This window comes from Anarrhichthys ocellatus, unplaced genomic scaffold (genome assembly GCF_004355925.1).
Source record: "Anarrhichthys ocellatus isolate YVR2014 unplaced genomic scaffold, GSC_Weel_1.0 scaffold3, whole genome shotgun sequence".
Lineage (NCBI taxonomy): Eukaryota > Metazoa > Chordata > Actinopteri > Perciformes > Anarhichadidae > Anarrhichthys > Anarrhichthys ocellatus.
In genome coordinates, this window is record NW_022280033.1 from 14,772,717 (window position 1) to 14,797,477 (window position 24,761).

Genomic DNA, 24,761 nt, shown 5'->3' on the forward strand with positions numbered 1-24,761 from the left:
TATATATAGCTTTTTAAATTGTATAAAAGCTGTGATTTGTTGCTAGGATACCCCATCATGGCTGTTCTCTCTGTTTCTCTCTCCGTATAGAAAGCCGGCTCAAAGAGAACACTACCAGGTACATCAAGACATTGGAGGACAGATTGCACAGGTAAGAGTGCTTTGTGCCGTCGCTCTCTTTTCAGTACGGAAATGATGAAGTCTCAATAAGGAGTAAAAGAAACAAAAACAGAGAGACATAAAAAGAGCAACATTTCCTCTCACCTTTGTCGTCCTCTAAGCAGAGCAACGTCTCCCAAATACATCGCCTCACCCGCCTCATCATGCACTCGCACCTTTTCCTCATGCCGCTGTCTCCCAGAGCCCTGTTCTCACATTTCTCTCCATCTCTCACCTGCGCAATTTTGCCTTCCTCTTCCTTCACATCCTCACATATTTTCTATACGCTTTATTTTCCACCTCTACATCGGCTCAGTTGCCACATTTACCCTCCTCTGTATAAACCATGTCAGACAAAATAGCTTTTCCTGTCCGTTCTGTCGTCTCCATCTGCGTCTCCGGGGTAAATAACGGAGGACAGGTCTGTTGCGTTGAGGGTGGCTGCCCAGCCCGCCTGACAGTTGCACAACAGGACTGCGATGTGCCGAGTGGCTGACTCTTCCGAGCAGAGGGTGTGGAACCCATACAAGTGCCGACACCATACGCGTGTTTGTGCTTCCTTATGGCGATCAGAGTCGCTTAGCTAGTCTCCATCGACACAGGCAGCACCGAGCAGCTGCAGTGCGATCGGCATCTTCTTCTGCAGCCTTTTGGAACCATTCATGTTTTACAGATGGATGAATAGAGCTGGTAAAGTTTTTGTGTACACCATATGAGCTGTGCTTTCTACTTTCTACTCACTACAGAGGGAGGAAGGTTAGGCCACCGCGGCCTACTCTGTGTCTGCTTGACCCACGTCTTTGTGTGTGGAGTGTGAGAGCTTTTTCGTGTTGCGTCCTCGGAGAGGGAGGGTCAAGTCTTTGGACGGACGTCAGGAGTCACGTCACACACGGCACGGCTGTTTGTTGTGGAGGGATGCGGCTCTGCGTGGTCAAGGAGCAACATGGCTCTGATCTCAGTGCCCAGCGGGGGAGCAAGGCTGGGGAACTTTTCTGTCAATAGGGCAGATGGCCGCTTTGTGTTTTTTTTAGAGTGGTTTGAGAGTACCTGTCTGTGTTATGTATCTCGTGTGAAAAAAACAAGCTGGCAATACTAGCTGGCTTACTGGAATAGGAATGTGACGGGGTACTTTACCAAATATGCAGCCTATATATACAGTATACACTGTATACACACACCAAGACATAGCAGGCCTCCAACATAGAAACTGCACAAAAGTTATCACCTGGATCCTACAATTCCCATAATGCAACTCAATAGCGCATTTTTAATAGACCCATACATAGTAAATGTCCTTCAAACACCTTTTAATAACTATAAAAATATCTATTTCATTGAAAACTATTTTATAATAAAAGCTCCATTTATTCTCCCTTGAGGTGAACTTTTGAGATTTTGAATCCAGAAAGCCTCTTTCAGTTTAATTTCAGTCAAAACAATAATACATAATTGAATGCTTGGCCTCCAGAAAAGTCTGGCTACCGAGTGCTTTATATCTGCCCTTTTAATAGAGCTCTTATACTCTGTGATCCTATACAGCTCACATGCATCTAATCACATCGCTATTGAAATAAATAAAAAAAAAAAATCACATTAGAGGACACCTTCTTGGGTATTGGGAACCGTAAACTCATTTTCCTGCTCATCACGTTCTATATTAATTTATTGGCCCACCAGCTTTGGATCGGCTTCCATAACCAGAGGCGGTCCAGATCAAATCACAAGGGCAGCTTTGCCTTCAGGCGAGGACCAGTAGCTTGCTCCTGCTCCGGTTTGGCACAATGACACATATTCGGCTTGATTGAACGGGCAATTGTCCCCACATGAGCATATACACACACACACACACACACACACTTAGATACACACATGCAGGCTTCCTCCACTGTAAATTTCATCAGTCAGCTCTAATGTACATTACTGTTGATGGAGTGCGGTGGTGATGGGAGGTGAGGGGAGGAGGAGGAGGAGGGGAGGAGGAGAGAGGCAGATTAGTACTGGTGAGATGTCTGGTCTCCGTGGATACGGGAGGTGTTGAAAAAACCAATTATCTCTTCCTCGCTAAAGACTCGAACAGGATGTTAGAGCAGCGCAGATGCTGTAAGTGTGTCACCAGAACAAAAAAACATTTTTTATTCAGATTAGCAGCAGTGCACAGTTGTTTAATACATTATGTAGATGTTTCATTAGGAAATGCCTCTCGAATATTTCCCACATTAATGCATTCTTCTGTTAAGATTTGGATGTCATTCATCATGTTTAATGGCTACAATGCAACTGGTGTAGAAGTCATTAAAATACTAAGACAAGACATGTTCTCTTAGTTAAAAGAGAGGACTTGCCGAGAGTCTAAGCAGGGAGTGGAAGAAAAAAACACTATTACTTTTAATGTACACAATGGTGAACGTATGAACAAATGTAAAGTGTTTGTAACAAAGGGGCCATGGTTGTCTCCCCAGACATCAAGCCAGCCACCTTCCAAACCATTCACTTCACCACCACACCTCGTCCCCTTTGCATTTCACCATATTATTAGCACCTCTCCTCAGCTGGTGTTATTTGAGATGTTGCTGCATGATTAAGGTGAAAACATTACCGTCTCCTATTTGCTTTTTCTAATGAGTGAATTCCCACTGCGTTGATGGCTTTTGGGGGGGGGGATCCTAAATATCAGAAGCGCTGACATGAGACTACATTCATTCATTTTGTTTTGTTCAGGAGAATAACTTCTCGGGGAAATGGCTGATAGTTTTGATAGCTGAAAAACTCCAGCTGTGACTGGAGATAGGGCCTGTTTTTCACAGTCATTGGTATTCATGTGTGAGACCCGAGGATGCGGCTGAGCCTATGAACCTGATGCTGCGTGGAGTTCAGAACATTGGCCAGACAGTGTGCGAGCCCGCTTTGTGCATTTTCACTCCGCAGAGGTCTAACTGAACTTGCTGGTCCCAGCTGGACCAGACCGGCCGCTCCTTCCTTCAACAGTTATTTTTATAATCCTTACTGTGCCTGTGTGCACGTAATGCCTGGAGGAGAAAGAGCAGTCCTGTCAGTCAGCAGTCCCACAGGAAGGGGGGGGGGACTGTAGAGGGAGTGTGCCCGTCTGTCTCTCCTTCTTATTACGGGGCCATCAGCGGAGCAGCTCACCCACACCCTGCCACTGTCAGATGGCAGGCCGAGTGGCGGCCACCAATTAACCCCCGGGGCGAAGGAGTTCATAGCGATGGGCACCAGGAGGCCGCCATCACAGGGGTGCTTAGGAGCTGACTTGTTGTCTGCATCCTCAGTGCACAGAACTCTCGTGCCAGTAACTTGTAATGAATTGCGGTCTCCCTTTGACGAGAAGCGCTTCTGATGGATGAGGCCGGCTTTGACATTTTTTTGGAGGAATTGTACAAAAGCTGAATCCACCCACAGAGAATGATTTATGGGTTTTGTGTGCAAGTTAACACGTGTGCCCACCCAGATCCGTGTGTGCGTGTGTCCCTCTCCACTTCAGAAGAGACAAATAACAATGGCACGGCTCACTGGGTGCGTCCCAGCTAAAGCGGCATTCAGAAGCGGCGGCGTTGAGTAGTGAATTGGCGAGGGCAGGGGGGGGGGCTGGGCAGAGCAATTTTTCTATTGTCTGGGTGCCAAATGAAGGTTAGAGAACGTCGGAGAGGCATGCGTTGGCAGGGTACAGAGGTTGGCAGCCTTTTCAGGCAGGAGATGGGCTGGAAAACAAGTGGCATTCAATTTTTTCTTTTCAGGGGGCCTCATCACGGAGAGAGAGATAGTGGAGGGAACAGAGGGTGAGATTAAACAATATTGTCTGGGTGCATTTTGCCTTTGAGTTTGTTTACGTATGATGGCGAATGAGCAATTTCTCACATCTTAGCTGCGCAGCAAGGAGGCACTCTAGTAAAAATGCTGAATATATTAAAGGGCTTGTATGTAAATAAATGTGTGCTTCGGGTATGAAATGTTTGTTGCATCTCTTACTCTATGTATAATACCCACATCTTTGTCCTTTAGTTAGTTTCTTTTACACAAGGTGGATTCCTGGAAACAAGGATGTTATTAAAAACAGAGAAATATTTATGCTCTTTATTGTGGATCTTTGTGCGTTTCTTAAACCATATGAAAAAGGTAGAATTTCTGACACGATCAATGGATTTGGTTCCTAAAATGTCACCTGGGACCACAATTATTTGGGAATGATTTGTTCGCTAAAGGTCACTGAAAGAATAAGGGGAATAAATATAAATATCTTAAAAAGGTCAGAGGTCTCAAATGTGAGCCGGTGGAGGAGTATTTCATGTGGAGGAAAAGCCTAAAAAGACGTGCTTATAATTCAATACCAACACTCTCACATCCTGAGACACACACTATCAGATAGCATGAAGTGCCTGTGGGGTAGCTCTTTATCAGCTAGTCAGTTATCTGCTTCCACACAGTGACCAGCTTAACCTAAATAATGCTACGGTGAACAGAGAACTCCGCCGGTCAGTGACCGTGTCGCTCATTCTCTGAATGATACATTCAGTCAGCTCCTCTGTTTTTGTCTGGGATGTTACAAGGGTCAGGGGCGAGGGAGAGTGAAAACAGGATGATGGATGGGAACTCACCGAGTAGATAAACAAAAAGCAATCTCCTTGTCCTCCTCCTGAACTCCTGCTCGGTGACCCCAGCAGAGATGAACACAACCAGGCTCTGTCTTCTGTCTCTGCTGCAGCTCTTTGAAGAGAAGGGCAGCGCACGAGGGGGCCATTCGCTCTCATTACATTTTGTCAATGGAATTATGAGCTTTGAATGATTCAAACCCCCCCCCCCCCCATTTTTTTGTCAGTGCTCAATTATAGAGATGTTGCCTTTACGACTACTGGGCTCAGTTATCATGCAGCCGTTCTCAGTCGTGACATGCATACTGTACCTCAGTGTATTTTTTTTTTTTTTTTTGTATGTGTACTGACATTAGTGTCATCATGACGTCTGCATTCTTTCACAGCATACTATATGTTTAGCATCTTATTGCCTCATGAATGTCAATGAGTACCGCTCTCCGTTAGCCTAGTTTAGCAAAAAAATGAGCAAATATGCGGATCTAGAGCAGAAGCAGGCGAGAAGCAGCTGCTTTAGTGAAACAAACACACCTATCAACACCTCTAAAAGGTCTCAAATTAACATGTTACATGTGTTGTTTCAGTTGCTGCCTGCTCGGGTCTCCTTTATAGTCGTTGTGCACTCCTGAAAGAGGCGCACGCCACTTCCCACGCAAAAGTTGTGATCAATAAAACGTGACGGGAGAATGCGCACCTGAAACTCTGATCCATGCGGATGCACATTATAGAGACGGGAAATTTGCAACACAGATGGTGAGGTGGTGAATTGAAGCCAGATTGCAGAATGACGCTTCTCACACGTTTTAATAGAAAATAATTTTAAAACGTATCGCACGTTACATTTCGATCCACTTTGTTATAAACATTCAAAGCAGCAGTGCTAATGAGCCACAACTATTCTATAAGCACCTTTCAATAGTAAAAACCAAGTCAAATCTCAAATCATTTGCTCGATATTACATCTGGAGTGCACCGAATATGATGAACTTCACACGGTCGGGTGTAGAAATCCAAGATAACATCAAAAAGTATTAAAGGATTTCCAATAGTTTTCAAAAATCTTCCATTGATCTTTGTGCTAAGCTACGCTAATCGTCTCCCATCTGCAGCATTGCATTGTCTCCTGCAGAATCGTGTTGTGCCATGTTTTCCCCCCTGATGTTTCCTGTTATATCATGTTTTACATCAGTGTATCTTGTATTGCATTGTATGGTGCAACACACTGGTCTGTTCGTCCCTACAGCTGTGGCTGTCCGGGCTTGGAGCGGATCTGGGAAGCCGACCTGGAGGCGTGTCATCTGTTCTTGCGAGGCCCCCAGTTGCGGACCCCCAGCTGCAGCAGAGGAGACAGCGAAGACCGCCCCGCCGCAACAGTTTATCCTCCAGCCCGGCCGTGCACCAAAGAAGAAGAAGATTGCGCCATGCTGACTGCGTTAGGCGGCCGCTGGTGTCCCGAGGCCAACTTGCAGAACTCAGAGTTCACAAAGGTAATGCAGCCATGTCTTGTGTTATCCACAAACATCTGTGCTTTCACACCGCAGTGCGTGACCGACTGATGTGTGCACTGCAAACAGACGTTTAGAGTACCTCGAATACAAAAGAAGCCCTTTTGAGGCTGTCCATCGCTCATGTCTTACACATTTCTGCACATCTTTGCTATTGAAAGGTCAAATGAGAACAGTCTATTTTAAGATCCACTTCTTTTTTTTTTTTTTGTGAAACGTGAACTCGTATGACGTGCGCCTGCTCGGTCAGTCTTACCACCTGACTGGAGAGGACTGTTTTTTGTCTTTTTTAGTTCATGCGTTCAGCTTTTCTCAGAATATAGAAGTCTGTCGGCTTCAGCAAGATGAGCAGCAGTCCATTAGCACCTTTGCTCGAAGGTATTTTCAAACGAGGAAATGTGGGCGTTGGAGAGCCGACCGTTTGGAAATATTTTGGCTTCCTTGAAGAGTTTCTACAGAGTGCAGATTTAGGAGCCTCTTTCTGCCCGATCACGTGCGTTTAGTGGGACTGCATGTGTGTATGTGCGTGCATGTGTGTCTGTGTGTGTGTGTGTGCGCGAGCACTCTGTGCCGGTTTTTCCCACAGTGAGTTGAGGTCCACTGCCTCAGGGCAGAGTCCAACTCATTCTCTCCTCACACTCCTCCGCCCACGCAGTCTGACAGACTCGTCTGAGATGGGAACAAAGCCAACAGAGCCAGCATTAATAAAAAAACAAAAACAGACTCATTTATACCATGTTTGCTGTTTTTAAACAGTAGTAATTTCAAATGTATGGGTTTACTGGTGCTAGTTGGCAGAATTCCCACTTACATATATCAAAACTGGAAGCTGTGGATTTTTATTGTCGTATTTGATTCTTCTACTGTTGAACCCTCTTAACCTTCTCTCACAGTTGCGCTCTGTGCAACCATGAATATAAACTTTGCATTGATGCCCTGCCTGACCGCATTTGACAAACTGCATGGATCTATTTTCTGCTTTCCCTTTGTTTCTCTCTGCTTTTCTTGCTCCTCCCAAAGCCCGGCCCCTCCTAACATTTCTCAGAGAACTAAAAGGTGAGACAGCCCACCCTTTCTCTCTTTTGTCTCCATCCTGTGCACTCTATTTTCTGCATCCTGTTAGCTAGAAACACTTGAGCTCAATGGAGCAGAAATGTCTATCACGTGGCTCCAAAAATACATTTAGTCCGTTTTAGACTTCAGCGTGGATCCTTGAATATTTCAGAACATTAGTGCTGTTCAATGAGTATCACCTTTGCTTTGAATAACTATGACGTGCATGGACAGAGATGCAAAAGCACATCTAATGCTCTTTTCAACATTTAATATGAATGACGACATATTGATGCCCCAACTAACTATCTAACATGTTTAACATTAGAAAAAGCACCTTGAAATCTCTCATCAAAGAGAAACGATGGATAGCAGCACATTAAGTGGACACGTTTTGTCCTTTTCTTTTCTTTCGGGATGCAAACACCACAGAAAACATAAGAACTCTTGATGATACAATAATACTTTAGCCATTTCGTATCTTCCAGCATACTTTACTTTTCTGAATTTTCAAGGACACACATATCGAAAGGCTTCGCATCTGAAGGCAACAGACAATGGAGGAGTGTTTTTATCAGCTGGATGCCGGAAAACCTTTTCAATCCGTAGCTAGAAAACTGCATGTGACAGATTATATGTTGCTCTAAAATGGATGTAATTGAAGAGAGAGAGCAAAGAAAAAGAAAATCCAGTTTGTGTGACTGTAGCGTTCAAACGATCTGATCTCAGATAGTGTATGAAGAGCTGTGTTCACCGGAGAGCATGAAGTTACGTGTTCCATAATTTGTGATTAAAAAAACAATTAAAATGTAGCTGATTAGTATTTGTTGTTACTCTGCCTTCTTATGTACTTACCCTAAAGCCACAAACAATATGTTAGCCTCCAATAGGTACAGTAATAATTACATCCCCCCCCTTAGTGAGGAATGTACAACTACACACTTTGAATACTAACAAAGGAAACCTGCAGTACAGATGAGCCACTTAATCTATTTTCTCCTTGTCAGTTTTGGTGATGAATAATTACAACCTCCTCTCATTATGATGATGCCGCTGCACACATATAGTACACAGCCAACATAATTGCATTTTCAATAATTCATGAGCAGGTTTATGACTGTGTGGCCTCAACAAAATGTTTCCCTTTTGTTGCAGAAATTGGAGGAGTTCTTGTTCTGCATGGAGGAGAATCCCCCAGAGGTTGGTACCGCTAACACTGTCGCTGTATGCTGGAATGTTTTCAGTGTAATTAAAGTGTCAGCTGCAGTGACACTGGGCTTTACTGGGACGCAGAGGGATCCATCAGTTGACCGTAACCCAAACGTGACCTTCGCCGCCTTCCTGACTGTCCGATCAATACTGATCTACATGGGAAGCATGGGTTGGTGTCGCTGACTGTCTGAGTTTGCACAAAGACCTTTATTTATACAGGGGAGGGTTTTTTTGCTGAGCATGTATTCTCCTTTCAGCGCCTCCCTGCTTTAAATTCATACATTTATATTCATTCACACCTGGCAGCCAAATGGGGAAAAAAAAAAAATAGTACCTGTACTTTAGAGAGAGTGTCCCATGCAGGATTTTAAACCAGAGCACACTGATGTGATCTCTTGGTCTGATGACAGATGAGCCTTTAGGGGTCAGGATAAGGTCAAAATATAAGTGCTAAATTGTACTGAGTGGATTCAACAGTGCCAACACACTCTATGTCGGTGTTGTCCACATAAATAAACAACTGAAGAGGATGCTAACTTTTTGCTTCGGACATGCAGCTTTAGCCTCAGTCTCTGACAGCGTTTTAACCCGACTCATGGAGCTCCTGTGACCCTAATTAGCTAGTTGGCTACAAATCAGCTGATGCAATCTGCTTCAGACAATTGTCATTTTTAAGACGCCGAAATCTTTGGACTCCAGCAAGAAATGAAAAGCCTGCTGACCCATTGTTTAAAAAAAAATAAATAAATAAAATACACCAAGAACTTTGATGGTAAATTTGCCACCAGTATTACAAACTAATCACAAAGCTTAGCAACAGTAGCTAAAGTTGGAACGGTCAGTTTATGCTAATGCTACGGTGTATGGGACAGTGACTTGTTTGTGTGAACTATGCATCATTTAATCACAATGAGTTATTGAAAACCAACTGATGTGACGATAGTGTGACCGATCCCTGAGTGAAATGATATGACGGCTGTTAACTGGTGACGGTACCTTTGTCTTGATGGTGTTGCGATAGCGCTGTGGAGGAGCTGGATCCTCCGCCTCGTAGAGGCCCTGACCTCTTTCTCCTTTCCATAATGACTTTAAGTAAATGATTTCCACTTAGCCGCTGCCAAGCTGCGGCCCTGCTGCCACAATGGAGATTGATTAGTGTGTGTGTGCAAGTGTGTCTTTACTCTTGTAATCTCTACAAATTCTTCTTTTATCCTCTCAAGGTCCTTACATCCCCTTCTTCATACCAACCCACAGTCCCAAACAAGTTTAGATACTTCATCAAATTGAAATGTTGACTGCTTTTGATCAGAAATCGGGTAGTTTTCATGATGTCATGAACTTTTACACCAGCCCTGTTTGAAGGGACGATCGCTGTGTCAAAATTCCATACTGCGTATAATTGTTGGCTATCTTCATATACCGGTGTTGCCGTATCTAACAAGTGATGAGTTAAAGTCCATGTGATGTCAATCAAACGGCAGCATGTCAGTGCCGATCAACTTCACAAAAAGGAAGTTTCATATTTTTCCAATAATTGTGAACAATGTGTGTAATTGTGCTTTGTGGGGAGGAAAGTGTGCATCAACAACACACTCTAGAATTAAAGCTTTATCCCATTTCCACTTCACACTTGAGAAGTGACTGAATGAAGTACACTCAAACCTGTCAGTACGCAGACTAGAAAATAGTGGATTTTGGAGTGTGCAGTTAATGGATACTATTGTCCCACAATGAATGCAAAACATGAAAGCAAATTGTGAATGGTTACAAAACTAGTATTAATTAAATGCGTTTGTTTTTGTAAAAGACATTTTGCTTTCTCTTTGAGACGTTTGTTGCACTTTTATTTGTGTCTAAAAGTTGCATATATTGTATAACTTCCTGTTGGTATAAAAAGTTGATTCCTGATTACTTTTATACTAACTACTTAAACATTACAGTAACCCTATACTATAAAGTAGGGCTGCCCCTTCTTTGTCGATGAGTTGACTAATCGGTCGTTTTGTTTTCCGTCTTAGGTCGATTAAGATCTCTGTAGTCAATCGTTCTTTCAGCTTTTTTCACTGACAAGAAACTTATGAGCACGTCGGTTGTAAACACAAGATTTAAGTCGCGCTTTTGTGCGATTTTTTGTGGAGAAACTCAATTTCCCAGATCTGTCGATTAAATCAACCAATCGATTAGTCAACAAAATCACGAGTGTTCGTGTTAGAATTTCTTATTTCGAGGACGGCCCTACTTTAAACTACTACAGTAAGTATCCTAAAAAGTGTTTTCTAGTCTGCATACTTACTTTTTAGAATATCCTTAACTTTGTCCCTTTTCCAGCGCGGAGACACTACATCCTCCAAACCTGCTTTGAATTAGTGTGCAGTACAGAACTGGGACACAGCTACAGGCAGCAACGCCTCCTCATGTCACTGCACTTATTTGTAAATGACCTGGCAGACGGTCTTGGAAACTGATTTGTAAGTGTGGACCCAGTAATTTACCAACGAGGCATCGGTGACAACAAAGACACTAGTTAATCACAAGATAGACAATTTCCCTTTGAGTTTGAAATGAATTCAGCTAATTTATCGTTTTTGTACAAGCAATTGTGACCTTGAGAGTAATACCAGTGGAATATAATTGCTTTGCATCGCCTCTGACATCACCCATGGGAACATGCACAATTACCTGCTGTCTCTCACTCATCATTGCTTAAATAACCGCACCAGCGCATACATACGAGTCGGAAGATTGAATTTCTAAACAATCTGTTCATGCTCCCACAGTCTGCTATGTTTACCTTTGTCGTAATAACATAAGCACTAATGTGCATCAGGAATAAACACGGCAATACATTCTATTAGACAAATTGGCATGTTGTTGAAATCTCATTTCAGATGTTTTCTTGTTTGTTAAAGGCAGATGTAGCAGAGAAAGTCATTTATATCGTGTTGATCACCTCCGGGAGCAAAATAGCATCTTTATAATAGGAGTTTAAAAAGGTCTGTGTGCTAAAGGATATTTTTCCAACGGTGTCATTGTGCAGTGTCTTCTATCCTGTGGTTGTATTGACTTTACCAACGCTGACTGGAGGCTGTAAAAGTGTAGAATCAATCAGCTGCACAAACACGGTGCTCTTATCTGCTAAAGAAGCTCCTAACCTTCACAAACAAACAGCTCAGTCAATCCATAAGTTGACTGTCTCGCTTCTTGGTATAGGAGGACAGAGATCTCAGAGACACTTAATAAAGTGACGCCTGAGGACAGACATGTGTCACCGATTGTTCATTTAAATGCCTCACACACAAAATGCCTCACAAACGATGTTTGTCCTAGTGAGCTGTTCTCCATTTAAGTCATACTGAAGTCCTTAATTGCATCAGGGCTCGTGCCTCGAGCCTTTTGTTGTTGTAAATTTCTTTTTGGGTTGTTATGTCATTCGGAGAAGAAGTGCTATTCCGGGACAGAGACCAGAGACGCGACTCTCCAGTCATTGTTTCGACACCTCTGAGCTGCAGGGAGTTGATATTTTCTACCTGCAGCTACGAGTCAGATTAGACTCTGTATGTGTTGTTTGACGAGAACACCGGGTCCGGCGCGTGCGTGTCTCTACGCTTGATAAGTGTGAAGAAACTAGGACACGATGTCTGCAAAGCGGCCCGTTCTAATTATGGCCAGCTCTGCTCTCCCCCCTGACATTTCCACCAGCATCCTCAGGTGATGTGCAGACACACCGCCCCCGACAGACATTTTGGCAGCCTCGTATCTTTTGTCTGCCCGGCTATCCTCCACTTCAGACTTGTGTCTGGTTGAAACAGCATTGAGAATTTAGTGTCAAACGGATGAAAGGAGTCTTGGAACACTGTGAAAAGCTCCGTGTTAAGCTCTGACTCACAAGAGCACATACGCAATTTAACATTATTAAACTGATGAAAGAGGAAAAACAACTGAATTTACTCATGCCCTTTTAATGCATGTATAACAGCAATCAGTGTAACTGAAGTAGGCCTCCATTCGTTACCTTTAATCAGTCATTTATTCAATTATATATATTCAACTAAAATATTATAACATATGCTCAATTTTCTTGGGTGTGAAAGTGTGGTAGAATCAATCGATCATCTTTTACATTGTTAAACAGAGGTAATTATAAGCACAAGTATGTTATGGTTTTGATCCGGTTCTGAAAAGTGAAGCCAGTGCTGAAGTGCCTTAAACCTGCATTCTTACTAAAGGCCAGCAGGGGGCGCCTCCTGGTTGCAAAAGTAAAACAGGAGTCCACAAACCACAAACCAATGAGGATGTCACGGTGACTACAGTCTATAGTTTTGATTACTTTAATACGAGAAATTCCACGACAACGGATGTGGATTTTTGTTCTGTGTAGTTATTAGGAATAATGAACAATAAGAAACAGAAACAAAGTTTGCATTACAAAAGGGAAGTGTGAAATTTGTATGACGTGCGTGTTTACCAGGCATAGAGGGGCTACTGAAACACTTTCCAGTTGCATCATGGGAAATGTAGGATCCAGTGTTTTTGGAGCTTGATCCACACCAGACAGTTGAAAAGGTTATACACTGTTGCATTGTAGTTCTGGTCCGTTTCCTGTTCATACTGACCTTTTAGACACAAACCAGGGGAGTAAACATGAAGTGTGACTGAGAAGTAACTTGTTGATTGGACAGTTCTGGCGATTGGCATCCTACATCATCAGGACCCATGTGGGGAAATCAAATTCTGGTGACTGACAGAAGTTTATGCAGCACTTTAATGCCTCTGATGTGCATATTTATGTCTCGTGTCACAAAGCACTAACAAAGAAATTATGAGCATTATTAGTATTATTAGACTGCAAATGGGCTGCATGTTCTGAATAATGACCAACAGGTAGAGAAAGAACTGAACAAAAGCACCTTTGTGTGCTCTCAGATGACCGGAGATGACGGAGAGTGCACAGACACAGGCTTCCTAGCCTACTGTGGTATCGCTTTCACACACTTTTTAATGGACCTAATGAACTAACAAAGCACAACAGTTCAAACAGCTTCTGACCTATCAATTATACCCGCACTGACATGCATACGTTATATACGTTATATACGTTACATGGCCAAATGCAGACCAATTATGAGATCACTTAATGAACAGAATTTAGCAGTTTGGCTTTTGATATCACACTGCCATTGCCAAATGACTCCAGACTCAGTATTCTAGTACTAAAACCCCCCGTCTTTGTCTTTTTTTGCTTGCTTGTTGTTATTGTCAGATAGACGTGTGTTTATTCCTTTTCAATATCAGACCCATATATATTTGAACCATTGCAGCTTCAATCGTTGCTTCAATCATCCCTTTCTTTCCCTAACCACCATTTGATTCCTCTTCCTTGCCAGGATGGGTGCAGCGCAGCTGCAGACCTGACGGAGCGCTGCGAGCTGATCAGTGACAGGTTATTGACCTTGGAAGATGAATTGCAGACGGCCATACTGAACCGGGATCAGGCCCTCACCCATATCCTTTCACTGCTCTCTAAATACACATACATCATATAAACTGACTGCATGCTATCTGTGTGTGTGTGTGTGTGTGTGTGTGTGTGTTTCTGTCCATCCATCTTAAGGACCTAGTTTCCTCGAGGACTTCCAACTCTCAAAAGTACACAGCCAAACTAGCTTTAGGCGCCCTGATGTTCTGTGACTTTACCTTTTGAGGAAAGATCAACCTGTCTTATTTGACATTATGGGTCCATTCAGGGAGGGAATTGAAGATAAACTGGGATCAGAGGATCTTTCTCGACAGGCTGGACATGCCAACTGGAAAATGAAATGGTAAAATTCCACGCGAGGTTATTAGAGGGCGCCTGATGTGGGCTGCCAGTCACCACGGGCTGAGATTAAAGTCGGCGAACAGGAGCGGCACCTCGACAGAGAGAGGAATGTCACTGTAATGACTCTGCTCCCGTCATATCTTAACGTCCGTCCTCCTGCTGCTGACCCTCCCTCTCTCTTTCTCTCTCCCCTCCCCTCCTCCTCGCTGGATCTGGCTTGGAGGAAATTGCAATATTCATGATAATGACTCAAATGAAACCGTTGAAGCTGATTACAGGTCACAATACATAATTTTCCGCGCTAATTAGAAAGCTGATTGGAAATAGATTGGTGTGTTTTTCTCGCTCAACTTTTCCCCTCTACACTGTGGGCTTATTAAGACAGATAGAAGAGGTGATATTTTAACACCGAGATGAGGAAAGATTTGCCATCTAACCTGCCGGTTTTTTTTTTTTAATTTTTTTTTAAAATTTTGTGTCACGTCTCATTTCTCTTCTTTCCAAACGGGCTGCCAGAAATACTCTCCTAGTCTGATGAAGATATCTATTTCATTATAGGATCTCTAGAAGCTGTGCGTTACGCAGTGCGTTCTTCACTCTCTGTTGAAGTGTGGCCAGACTTTGTCCACATCTGATTAGAGATTCTCGTCCCCCCGCTGTGCTGTCAGAGGTCAGTACAGGCTCCTCATCTGTTTGCATGATATCAGTGCAGCCCGGCAGTCGGAGGCAGACAGATGAGTCTGCTTCTCTCCACCTCTCTGTTCCCGCGTCCTTACGTGCCATTCATCTCCGTCTTTGGAAGTCAATGCACTCGTGCAAATTCACCGTGGACACTAGAGGACACGGACGATGAGGGACAATATTGTTGTTGGGGTTGCAGAAATGGATCAGAGACCGAATTTTGGGATGATGCTGCTGTTGCCATAGTGACAGGAAGATCAAACCTCCAGTCTCTAAGGGTCTTAATTGAGTCCCTTCTCTCGATACGAGGCGGTGGATGGACAACCACGGAGACTGGAATTTAGAAAACAAAAAGATGACTCGGCAAAACTCTGTCAATGGTTGTAAACGTCTACAACATGATTCTGAACTTCATCATCGTATCTGGACCACGCTGCCTTAAAAGTGTTGTGAACTGTCTACAGTTGTTATGAAAAGCTCTTTAACGGCTGGTTAATTATTAATGAGGACAATCTGTGTCCATTCAGACAGTGAAACGAGAGTTCAGGCCCCATCTGTCATCAGAGCCGTCCCTTTGATTTGCCACTTAAGATGGACACTCGCACGATTAAGTCGGGTTTCTAAGCAGGTTAAACAATCCCCCCCCCCCCCGCCCAACTGATGACAGCCTCTATCCCGTTTCATTGATGGTTTATGAATAATTTAGTTGGGCAGTGAGTTTGCTTGGGCCCCCACACCGTCACCCAGCTCCACAGACCAGATGAGCTCATGAATAGTGAATTGGACGGGGTTAAATAGGGTACGACTTGATGATCTGTCCCAGTAATACGTTCGGTGGCCAAATTGGAGATTGATGACTTCGTCAGGTTGTCGCCGTCCTCTGCCATTACCGTTAACCATCGCCGGCCACAAGTGTCACATTAGCCCCGATACTCGTCTGCTGGCATGCTTTTTTATTTACATGTTAATGTGATTCTCCGTTTGTGTCTGTAGCATCAGATTGTTCCTTAACGCACGCTGCACAGTCGTTGGAAAAGGAGGTTCAGGAAGTAAAAGCCACTTTACAAACCATGCTCGCACAGCTCGAAGAGGAGGAAGAGGAAGTGAATGGGTTACAAGATGACGACCTCATGAAGAACGGAACTGAGGAAGAAGAAGAAGAAGAAGAGGAGGAAGAAGAAGAAGAAGAAGAAGAGGAGGACCAGTACTTTAGTGACAGCTGGGGCATTTGAAATGGATTTGTGTAGGGTTTTATGACCACTCACACACAGACCCGCTCTCTGAGAGGCTGACCTCAGCTTTGCAGTCGGAGTGACCCCTCATCCATTTACTGTAAAGCCTCTGTGGTACCGCAGAGAGCCACAGTACAAAGCCTGGGAGAGTCTGTGTAACATTTCATCCATTTAGAAATGGAAAAACATGAATGATTTGATATAAATGCAAAATATAAGACACTTTAATACATTTTTTTAAGAAGATCCTCAAATCTTAGTTTAACCAGGTAATGAGCGCCTCAGGCCAAAGCAATCATTTTTTAAAATTAGGATGTTTTTGCATTCAGGTTCTCGTCTTACAAGTGATGGGCAATTAGGTAGAATTTGTTTTTTCAGTATTTACTGTTCAAGCATTTTACAATTTAAGGTGATTATTTGGTTTATTGGGGGTGTTTTTCTCAGTAATGTCAGGTACACAGAGATATCTATCCAGAGTTTTTCAATTTAATGACAAAAATGCCTGAAACCAAACTGAAGCAGAAAGAAATCACTAAACCGCTCACCACAACCACCTGTTTGAATTCTGGCAAATGGACAAAGTAAACATGTTTTACTGGTAACAGTCTCGCACACAGGAACTAAAACGTAAGCTTAATCTTTAGGGTCAGCTCGGCACTTTTGTGTGTTTTCTGTACGATTGGACTCCAGTTACGCGTCATTTTGTCCATGAAATAACTCATTTGTGGTGCTACAGAATGTGAGCTAACTTGAACACTTTATTGTTTTGTTTTTTTTGTGTAGAAAAAGGTAATATTTAGAGTTGTTTTCCTCCCAGTCTTAAAGCACTGTATGCTGGGAGAGATGCTCTGCATTTTAAAATACATCCGTCACAAAAGTAAAATTGTGTCGTATTGAAGGATAAAATATCAGTTTGTTTTTCTAAAGTCTTTGTATTGATTGTACTGATTATGTGTATATTTACTTAATGTCAGCACAGAATCCTCATTCCACTGGGTGTCACATGACTTCTTGCCAGAAACATTTTTGTACTTTCACCCATTAATCAGTTTTTTTGTATTTTGTATTTACTGTGCAGCTAAAACTCGCTGTATCATATTTCATATTTATTCCTTACAGCAGCTCACTAATTACAGCATGTACCATTCAGCCTCATGTTGTGTCCCGCTGTTTCCTTCTTGTGTGGAGTTACAGCCCCTCTGCGTATTCTCCCTCGTATAAAATGTGCGGGCATGCAGCCAGGCACGTGAGGGCAGTGGTGACATGTAGGAGACATCAATACGGTAATAAAAGGTCCTCTAGTGAGGTCTTTAGGGGATACATGGGCTTCTATTGTTATCTCGCCTCAGCAGCGATGGTGTGGCTAATTGGGGGGGGGGGCGGCCTCACAGAGGACATGGTGTGGGAAAATGGGATGATGTTGCTTTGTCTCCATCTGATTCTGCCCTGTGTTTTTGGAGCAGGGGCCTGTTCAGGGGATCCTCAGAGGCCTCGTCTGCAGTCCCGCGCTCTCTGGCCCGTAAACACAGCTGAGTGCTCAGGTGTTTGTTTTCCAGCAGCACAATGGGCCTTTTCTCCCTGGCAGGTTGCAAGCCACTTGCCAGGCCAGAAGTCTCCACATCTGTCAGCGTCAGGTGGCGTACAGACAGAGCCCTGACACACACACACACACACACACACACACACACACACACACACACACACCTCCCTGACAAACAGCCTCACCTCATAATTGAATCTGTGCTTGCGCCATACTGCGCCCCGCACGGCAGCTCTGCTCATAAAATGGCCACGAAAAAAAAGAAAGAAAGAAAGACCCCGATGGTTTTCAGCAGGCGGATATAGCAGGGTGAGATGTTTCCTGGTGTAAAGTGAAGGCGCCATGCAGTGCACGGTCCTTTGTCCTGGCAAGGTGGTTGCTATGATATTGCACAGCATTTTCCAAACAATGCGTCCTTGATTACGATTAAAGGAAGACAAAAGCAGGCTGAAATTACCACTGCTGTTAGCAGATTTTATCAGCTGTAGCTAGCTAGATAATTGACCTAACCTCAGCTTAGTTGATTGAAGTTTAGTTGATGTTAATGATTTAAATTACTATTTTAAAAAATGTCATCTCTGGCTAATTTTCCAGCTGTTCCTGGCCGACTTAAAATAACAACCCTCTAAAATGGGTTCTAAAGATGCACGTACATGATCCATTACATGGCATTGTGCTAAAGCTCCACCTTCCCTGCAGCTCCACTTCACTTCACTTCACATGCGGACAAATCCTAAAGATTGACAGACCTGCTGTGCCTAGTTACGGTTGCTAAGCTGCGATTGGACAATCGCTGCTCGGGGGAGCCGGTTGGCACATGGGTTGGATAGTCTCCTGGCAGTTTTCTGTTCATGCAGCGTGCAACTTTTCTACATTTGAGTAAATCAATCAGCATTAACGATACAAAACGTGCCAGTGAGGTGAGATGAATGCCTGTGTCAGATACTAATTGATTCATTTTCAGGAATTGTCATTTGTCACTTTTGGTTTTCATGCACACAAACATGTTGAGTTGAAACAAGAAAAGAGAGATGGATGAAACTAAATAATTTAGCATCTAAAAATGACAAGTGATGCCCCCCCCCCCCTTATCCACATGTTTCTCTGGATTTATGAATAATATTTCTTGACTGAATGAATGATTTTTGGAGTGCGTCTGTATCAGGGGATTTGGGTCCGAGATTTGGATTTGTTTTTTTGATACCCTGCCGAGTTGTTCTGTTGTCTGACAGGTACATGTACAAACTCTCTGAACCAAGGGAGAATCATATCGTGTTGCAGATTGTCCTCTCGCATAGCGTCTCAGACACCACTAATGAATGCAAATTTAGTTTTTTTTTATGTGTTCATGCATTTCACATCCTCAGAGATCCTTGTATGCTCCTCTGCAGCTGACACCTCCGTTATGTGTGTGCGACTGCGTGTCAGTTCTGCTCATTGAGTCGGTGAAGTTAACTCTCCTGAGAGTGGCTTTTTGTGCAGAGCAAAAAAAAAAAAACTGGACATTGAACTCACCGCAGCCAACTCTTTACCGTGGTTTTAGGCGCTCATTCAAAGTTGAATAAATTCAACTGAGCATTTAAATAGGGAGGATATTCCTGTGGAATTAATAAGCATTTGGATTATTTCATTACAAGTCTTCCCAACTCAAAATCTGCATATTTCTCTGCACAAACAAAACAAACGGAGCAGACTGAGCAGAGACTACAGGAAAATAGCCTGCCTTGTTCTTTTTCCTGTGGTCTGAAAATCACACTTAATTATCAACACTGTGCCAGTGGGAGCTGCAGTCTCCTCAGAAACAGACCATCACTTATGGCTCCATTTTAAAATCACACAATTGGAGGAAATGCACTCAGAGTTGGAAGCACATGTGTATTTTTTATCTTCTTTTTTTTTGATATCTAATTCACAACACTTGCCCTTTAAGAAATTACACATGGAAAAAGTGGGGAGTGGAAGGTATGCATGAAACAAGTGCAGAGAGAGATTTACAGATTCTGCAGGAACCTGATCAGAAATATTACTCCTTCACATATTTAATCATTCAGACCGAAGTTGAAATAATTAGCCTGCATGTGGATCTATCTGAGCAGGAAGACCCTGAGGAAAAAAATAACAGGAAGTCACATTAAAATATATATTTAAATCACTGCTGATTCTAGCAGCTGATATCATATATTCTAGAGCGAATGAAAGGGTCTGAGGTACTGTGCACCACTGGGACTGGACTGATGGTGGGAAGTGTATGATGATGATACAGTGCTGAGTAGACGTTCATTGCAGAACAGGACTGTTCAATAGCACTACTGTGATTAGCCCTTACAGCCTTACTCCAACTGCCATTCAAGAACATACTGTACATTACAACATCAGTGATCAAACCAAATCATGTTTCATCTCCCCTTTGCTTGCATCTCTGAATCAAAAATAAAAAAGCTGAATCAAAAATAACTACTGAACAAAGGAGCTCTATAGGTGCAGCTGTTGAGGATTTGATTTGTAGTTCAGCATCTGATTTCACCTGCTGATATCATCACTGCCACGCTAAATGGCCGAGATGCTTTACTTATAGCCAACACATGATTGCATTTACCTTCTTTCATTTAGTTAGTGATATAGAGAGTGCTTATAGAGCTGGTATAATATTTAGGTTACTTATATTGTTGTTTTCTTCCTCACTGCGAGTGCTGTAGTGGAGGTGACTTTGCTCAATACTGCGATACTGAAAAAGAGATTCAGAGGTTCAGAAACGTCGACATTCAACATATGACGTGGTGTGCAGAAACGTACAGTATCCCAAAATAATTCTGGCAACTGTGATGAAAACTGTATTACGTAAAGACAACACGCCTCAAATCAGTACATTTCTCTCAATTTAACTGAGTGAACCTGAAGAAACGTGCTGAAGACATTTTGGATTAAAAAACAAATACTTCTGAATAGTGTCACATACTGCGTATTTAATCCCTGTTAGAAGTATAACAAGTGCTCATGTCAGTCTGCTGGCAATCACTTTAAAAAGCTTAAGCTTCTCTGCCCATCAGAGCAACGAGATCAAAGTCAAGAGGAGCTCTTGTGTGACACACCATCTAATCTCCTTCGAAGGATTTACAGTATCCACGTTTCTTTGCGAGGCGTCACTGTCAAACCTGAAACAACAGTTTTGACAGTGTTTCTGAAAATAAAAAGGGTTTGGTTTGTTTTGAGCGTAGAGACGTTTGTGCTGCCATTCTCATGTGGGATATCAAAAGGAATGGGATACCCCGCTTTTAGCAAGCAGCGAAACCAGCAGCGGAAGGAAGCAACAGAGAATTGATTATTACCCCCGTGTCCAAGCAGGAAAAACATAGTGTTGGTAATTCCTCCAGGGAGAGCTCCTTCATTTAGATCCACGGTGAAGCACTTCCTCCAAGAAGCCCAGACACCGGTTCACCTTGTAACGTCCCCAGGGGACGTGGCTGTCACTGGAAAGCTGAAATATCATGCCGGCTCTGCCATCCTTCCCACTTAGTCTCAAAAACAGGCAGGTACCACACCAGGGGGAGACAGGATCGATAGATCTGATGGATGGAGCTGGCTGCCTTTAGGAGAGGGCTGGGGGGACGGAGGGGAGAGTAATGAAAGCTCCTGTGAGCGATGGGGAGGTTTCTGCCATTGGAGGCTGAGCGCATGGCCCGCTTTCCTTTCACGAGAGCTGCCAGTCCGGCCTAATGAGACTTGGATGGTTTCCTGTCCTGGGGAGGGACGGGTTGATGCGAGATGCTGCTTCTCAGCAGCTGTCAGTCTGTGTAGACCGGCCTGCACACGCAAAAGACGAGGAACGGGAGATACGACATTACCAGCACAGCGTGTGACGTTCACTGTTTTGGGGGCGTGGTTCTGAATCCAGGACTGCTGGTTGTTTTTATTTTCCCCAGCTAGATAAGTGTAGCCACGTGGTGCTCCAGGTGTAAGACAGTCCTGATTAATGCCTAAAGCTGCACTAATCTATGTTTCTATCATAACAACGGATCAAATGACTCGATGTGAAAGGGGTCGCTCGTAGTGATGAACCCACGGAGAGTTTTCACACAAGGGCCGATGCTAATGATGCTGGTTTTATGCTGAAGATGCAAATGACATTAATAGTGTTTTATTCAGGACTCGTTTGTTGTGAAACCCTTCTAGTGTGAAACACTGAGCCCCCGCAGGCTGTAAAAAGGAAGTGGCTTGCTGCTCGATCAAGAACAGCAGCTCTGTTCATCTTGGATTCATGTCACTTGCAATTGATTCTAAATCGGTGTGAAAAAGTTCTTCTTCTTTCACCCTGCAGCACAGTCCACTCCTCCGGTGACATTGCGTACAGTATGCCTGGTGTAGTTCCAGTCCTTGTTTCATGAAAATATGGCTAAATGCAGTGCACTCATGTCACACTATCTCCATCTTCAAACGCCCAACAGGAAGTAGATTTTCTATAGTATCGCTTAAAAAGGTCCAGTGAAGGATTTACTGGCATCTAGCAGGTGAGGTGGCAGATTGCGACCAACTGAAACTTCTCCCGTGCGTCAAGCTTGTAGGAGAACTACAGCGGCCGACGCAAAAGTGCAAATGTCCAAAATCTAGAGCCAGTGTTTGTTTGTTTGTTCTGGGTTACTGCAGAAACATGGCGGTGCAAAATGGCGGACTCCGTGGAAGTGGACCCGATCCGTATGTAGATGTAAACCGCTGATATTCAACCTCAACACCCAAACAAATATCCTCCTTCAGACCCCCCTCTCATTGTCACTGCCTTTCTCTATATACATCGATGGCCTTTCCTCTGTCCTGGTAACGAACGTCCCCTGTGATCGGTTAGTACTGGACCAATACATCATCAGTGAAGGGCCACGTGTGTGATTTTTCTATCTACTTTCAGTAATCCACACATGTCCACAATCCACGTATTCTGCCTTATCATACACTTCCTCTGTGACCTCTGTGACCCGATGTTAATGTTATTTATCTGAGGTTTTTTGACATCATAGATTACTGTGTTGACCCTTGGTTGGCATCTGACTTATACTGCCGGTCCTGTAGAAAGGGGTCACTGACTGGGTCACGCTGATCTCATACTGGAGAATTAAAATATTCATCACTTTTGGTCTGAGTGAAAGTATTACGTTAAATTGTGTCTGTGACGAACAGTCTTCACACAGAATCATGGGTCTCTATTACTGGACGGTGACTCTGTGTGTTCACTCATGCCACACATGTGCATACACACACAATTGAGTAAATTTGACAATAAAACACGCTATTTATAGCAATTTAGCCTTGAGACATGCAACATTGTAAAACATGTGTCAAGAGCAGCTATATGGGCCCTCTTAAACTTTCCCATCCTTTGCAACGCTAACACACAACAAACAGATGATGAAGAGTGGCCCAAGGACATTACTGCCATTTAGAATTTAAAAAAGGAGGCGGGGGGGGAAAGAGAAGAAAGAAATGGAGAGTGACAGAGGAAACAGATAGCGATGCGAGTACTCCTGTAAGGAGGATGTATATCTAAAAGATGCAGGCTGTAACACACATCTGAGAAGAAATGCCTGTTGGAATATGCAGCTCCTCACCAACAACACCACAATCTGAAATGTTTCGCAGTTTCACAGGAATGCGTGCCCCGAGATGTAATATTAATCATTTTTTACAGCTACAAATGTTTGGAATTACAGCTGCCCGCATCGGCTCGACAATCACCCGGCATGAATTATCCAAATGAAATGGAAGTGGTAAACCTAGATAAGCAGACTCACTCCTACAGGAGACAAGGCATGTTTAAATGGAAGCATCAATATTCATCACAGAGCTCGGATTAAAAGCTGCATATTGAGGGGGGGGGGGCATCTCTGTGTGTTTGCTGAGGGATTGTTCTGGACAGTGGATTTCTTAAACTAACTTAATATATTTTTCATGTTTGGAGATCACTGACCTGCAGGCTGAGTGTATTTAAAGAACAGCCTTGTTTTAATGCCCTGCTCTGATTTGACCTCAGGCAGAAACTTTGATTGACAAGAACAAGAAGACAATCTCAAGTGATGCATTTAGGATACAAGACGAACGTGTAAATCTCAATTCGTGTTAAAATCAATATAGTACCTCAAACTAAAACAAACACCTTGACTTTTTGTCCTGCAGTGGTTCCTCTTCATACGTTAGTTTGCTCCAATGACTTTCACAACTGTATAAATAGCTACAGGGGCACCGGAACGCTGACTGTTACAATGTTTTGTTAAATAACTGACAGGTGGAAGCCTCCTCAGTCACCAGAGGAGTCAGAAACGTGCTACTTTATACCAATTTGATTAGAGTGGTGCTTAACATTTATAGATCAAGTCCAATACATACATTCCAACCCGTGTCAAACACCCAAATGCATATATTAAATCATCTTAATCTCAATTAACCTCATGGCCACATACAGTATATTGTGTGTTGTAAGCTGGTCGCATGTCACACTAATAATCCATGTATTTATGGGTATTTTCGTGTATCGCCAGAGCCTATCTACATATCTTTTAATCTAGGCATACTCAAAAGAAAACGCAATCGAGTATAATAACGTTCAATGTTTAACAGAATTCAAATCTCTAACCATGTTATGAAGGTAGTTACATTTGTTCTTCTGCACATGATTATTCATTTCATGCTTTCAGCTTAATATGAGGAAATTACCCGCACAAAACGTCACTTGGTTTTTAGTGTATCGTAGTTAGAATTAAATGGGCCTTTAATGACACAGTCATTAAGTTGCAAGTGGGAGCTCAGTGTGGATCTCAACACATAACCAGTAAGCTGCTTAGCATTATAGAATACATATCGCAGACTGTGTGTATGTCCATATACTGTTAGATGTGTGTAGATGTATTTTTAAACCCAGCTAGGGACATGGTTACAAATTTAGTCCTGAAGTATCTCATCAACAGATTAGCGTGA

At 43.1% G+C, this 24,761-nt stretch overlaps 1 protein-coding gene across 1 annotated transcript in view; it reads left to right on the forward strand.

Annotated features, from left to right (window-relative positions):
- The window catches only part of disc1 (DISC1 scaffold protein), a 44,404-nt gene extending 21,185 nt beyond the window's left edge, over positions 1–23,219 (forward strand). The window contains exons 7-11 of the mRNA XM_031874606.1: positions 47–151; positions 6,007–6,250; positions 8,477–8,521; positions 13,918–14,035; positions 16,056–23,219. Of these exons, the coding sequence (XP_031730466.1) occupies positions 47–151; positions 6,007–6,250; positions 8,477–8,521; positions 13,918–14,035; positions 16,056–16,264 (721 nt within the window). The 3' untranslated portion in view covers positions 16,265–23,219. The remainder of the gene's footprint in view (positions 1–46; positions 152–6,006; positions 6,251–8,476; positions 8,522–13,917; positions 14,036–16,055) is intronic.
- Positions 23,220–24,761: the final 1,542 nt, after the last annotated feature.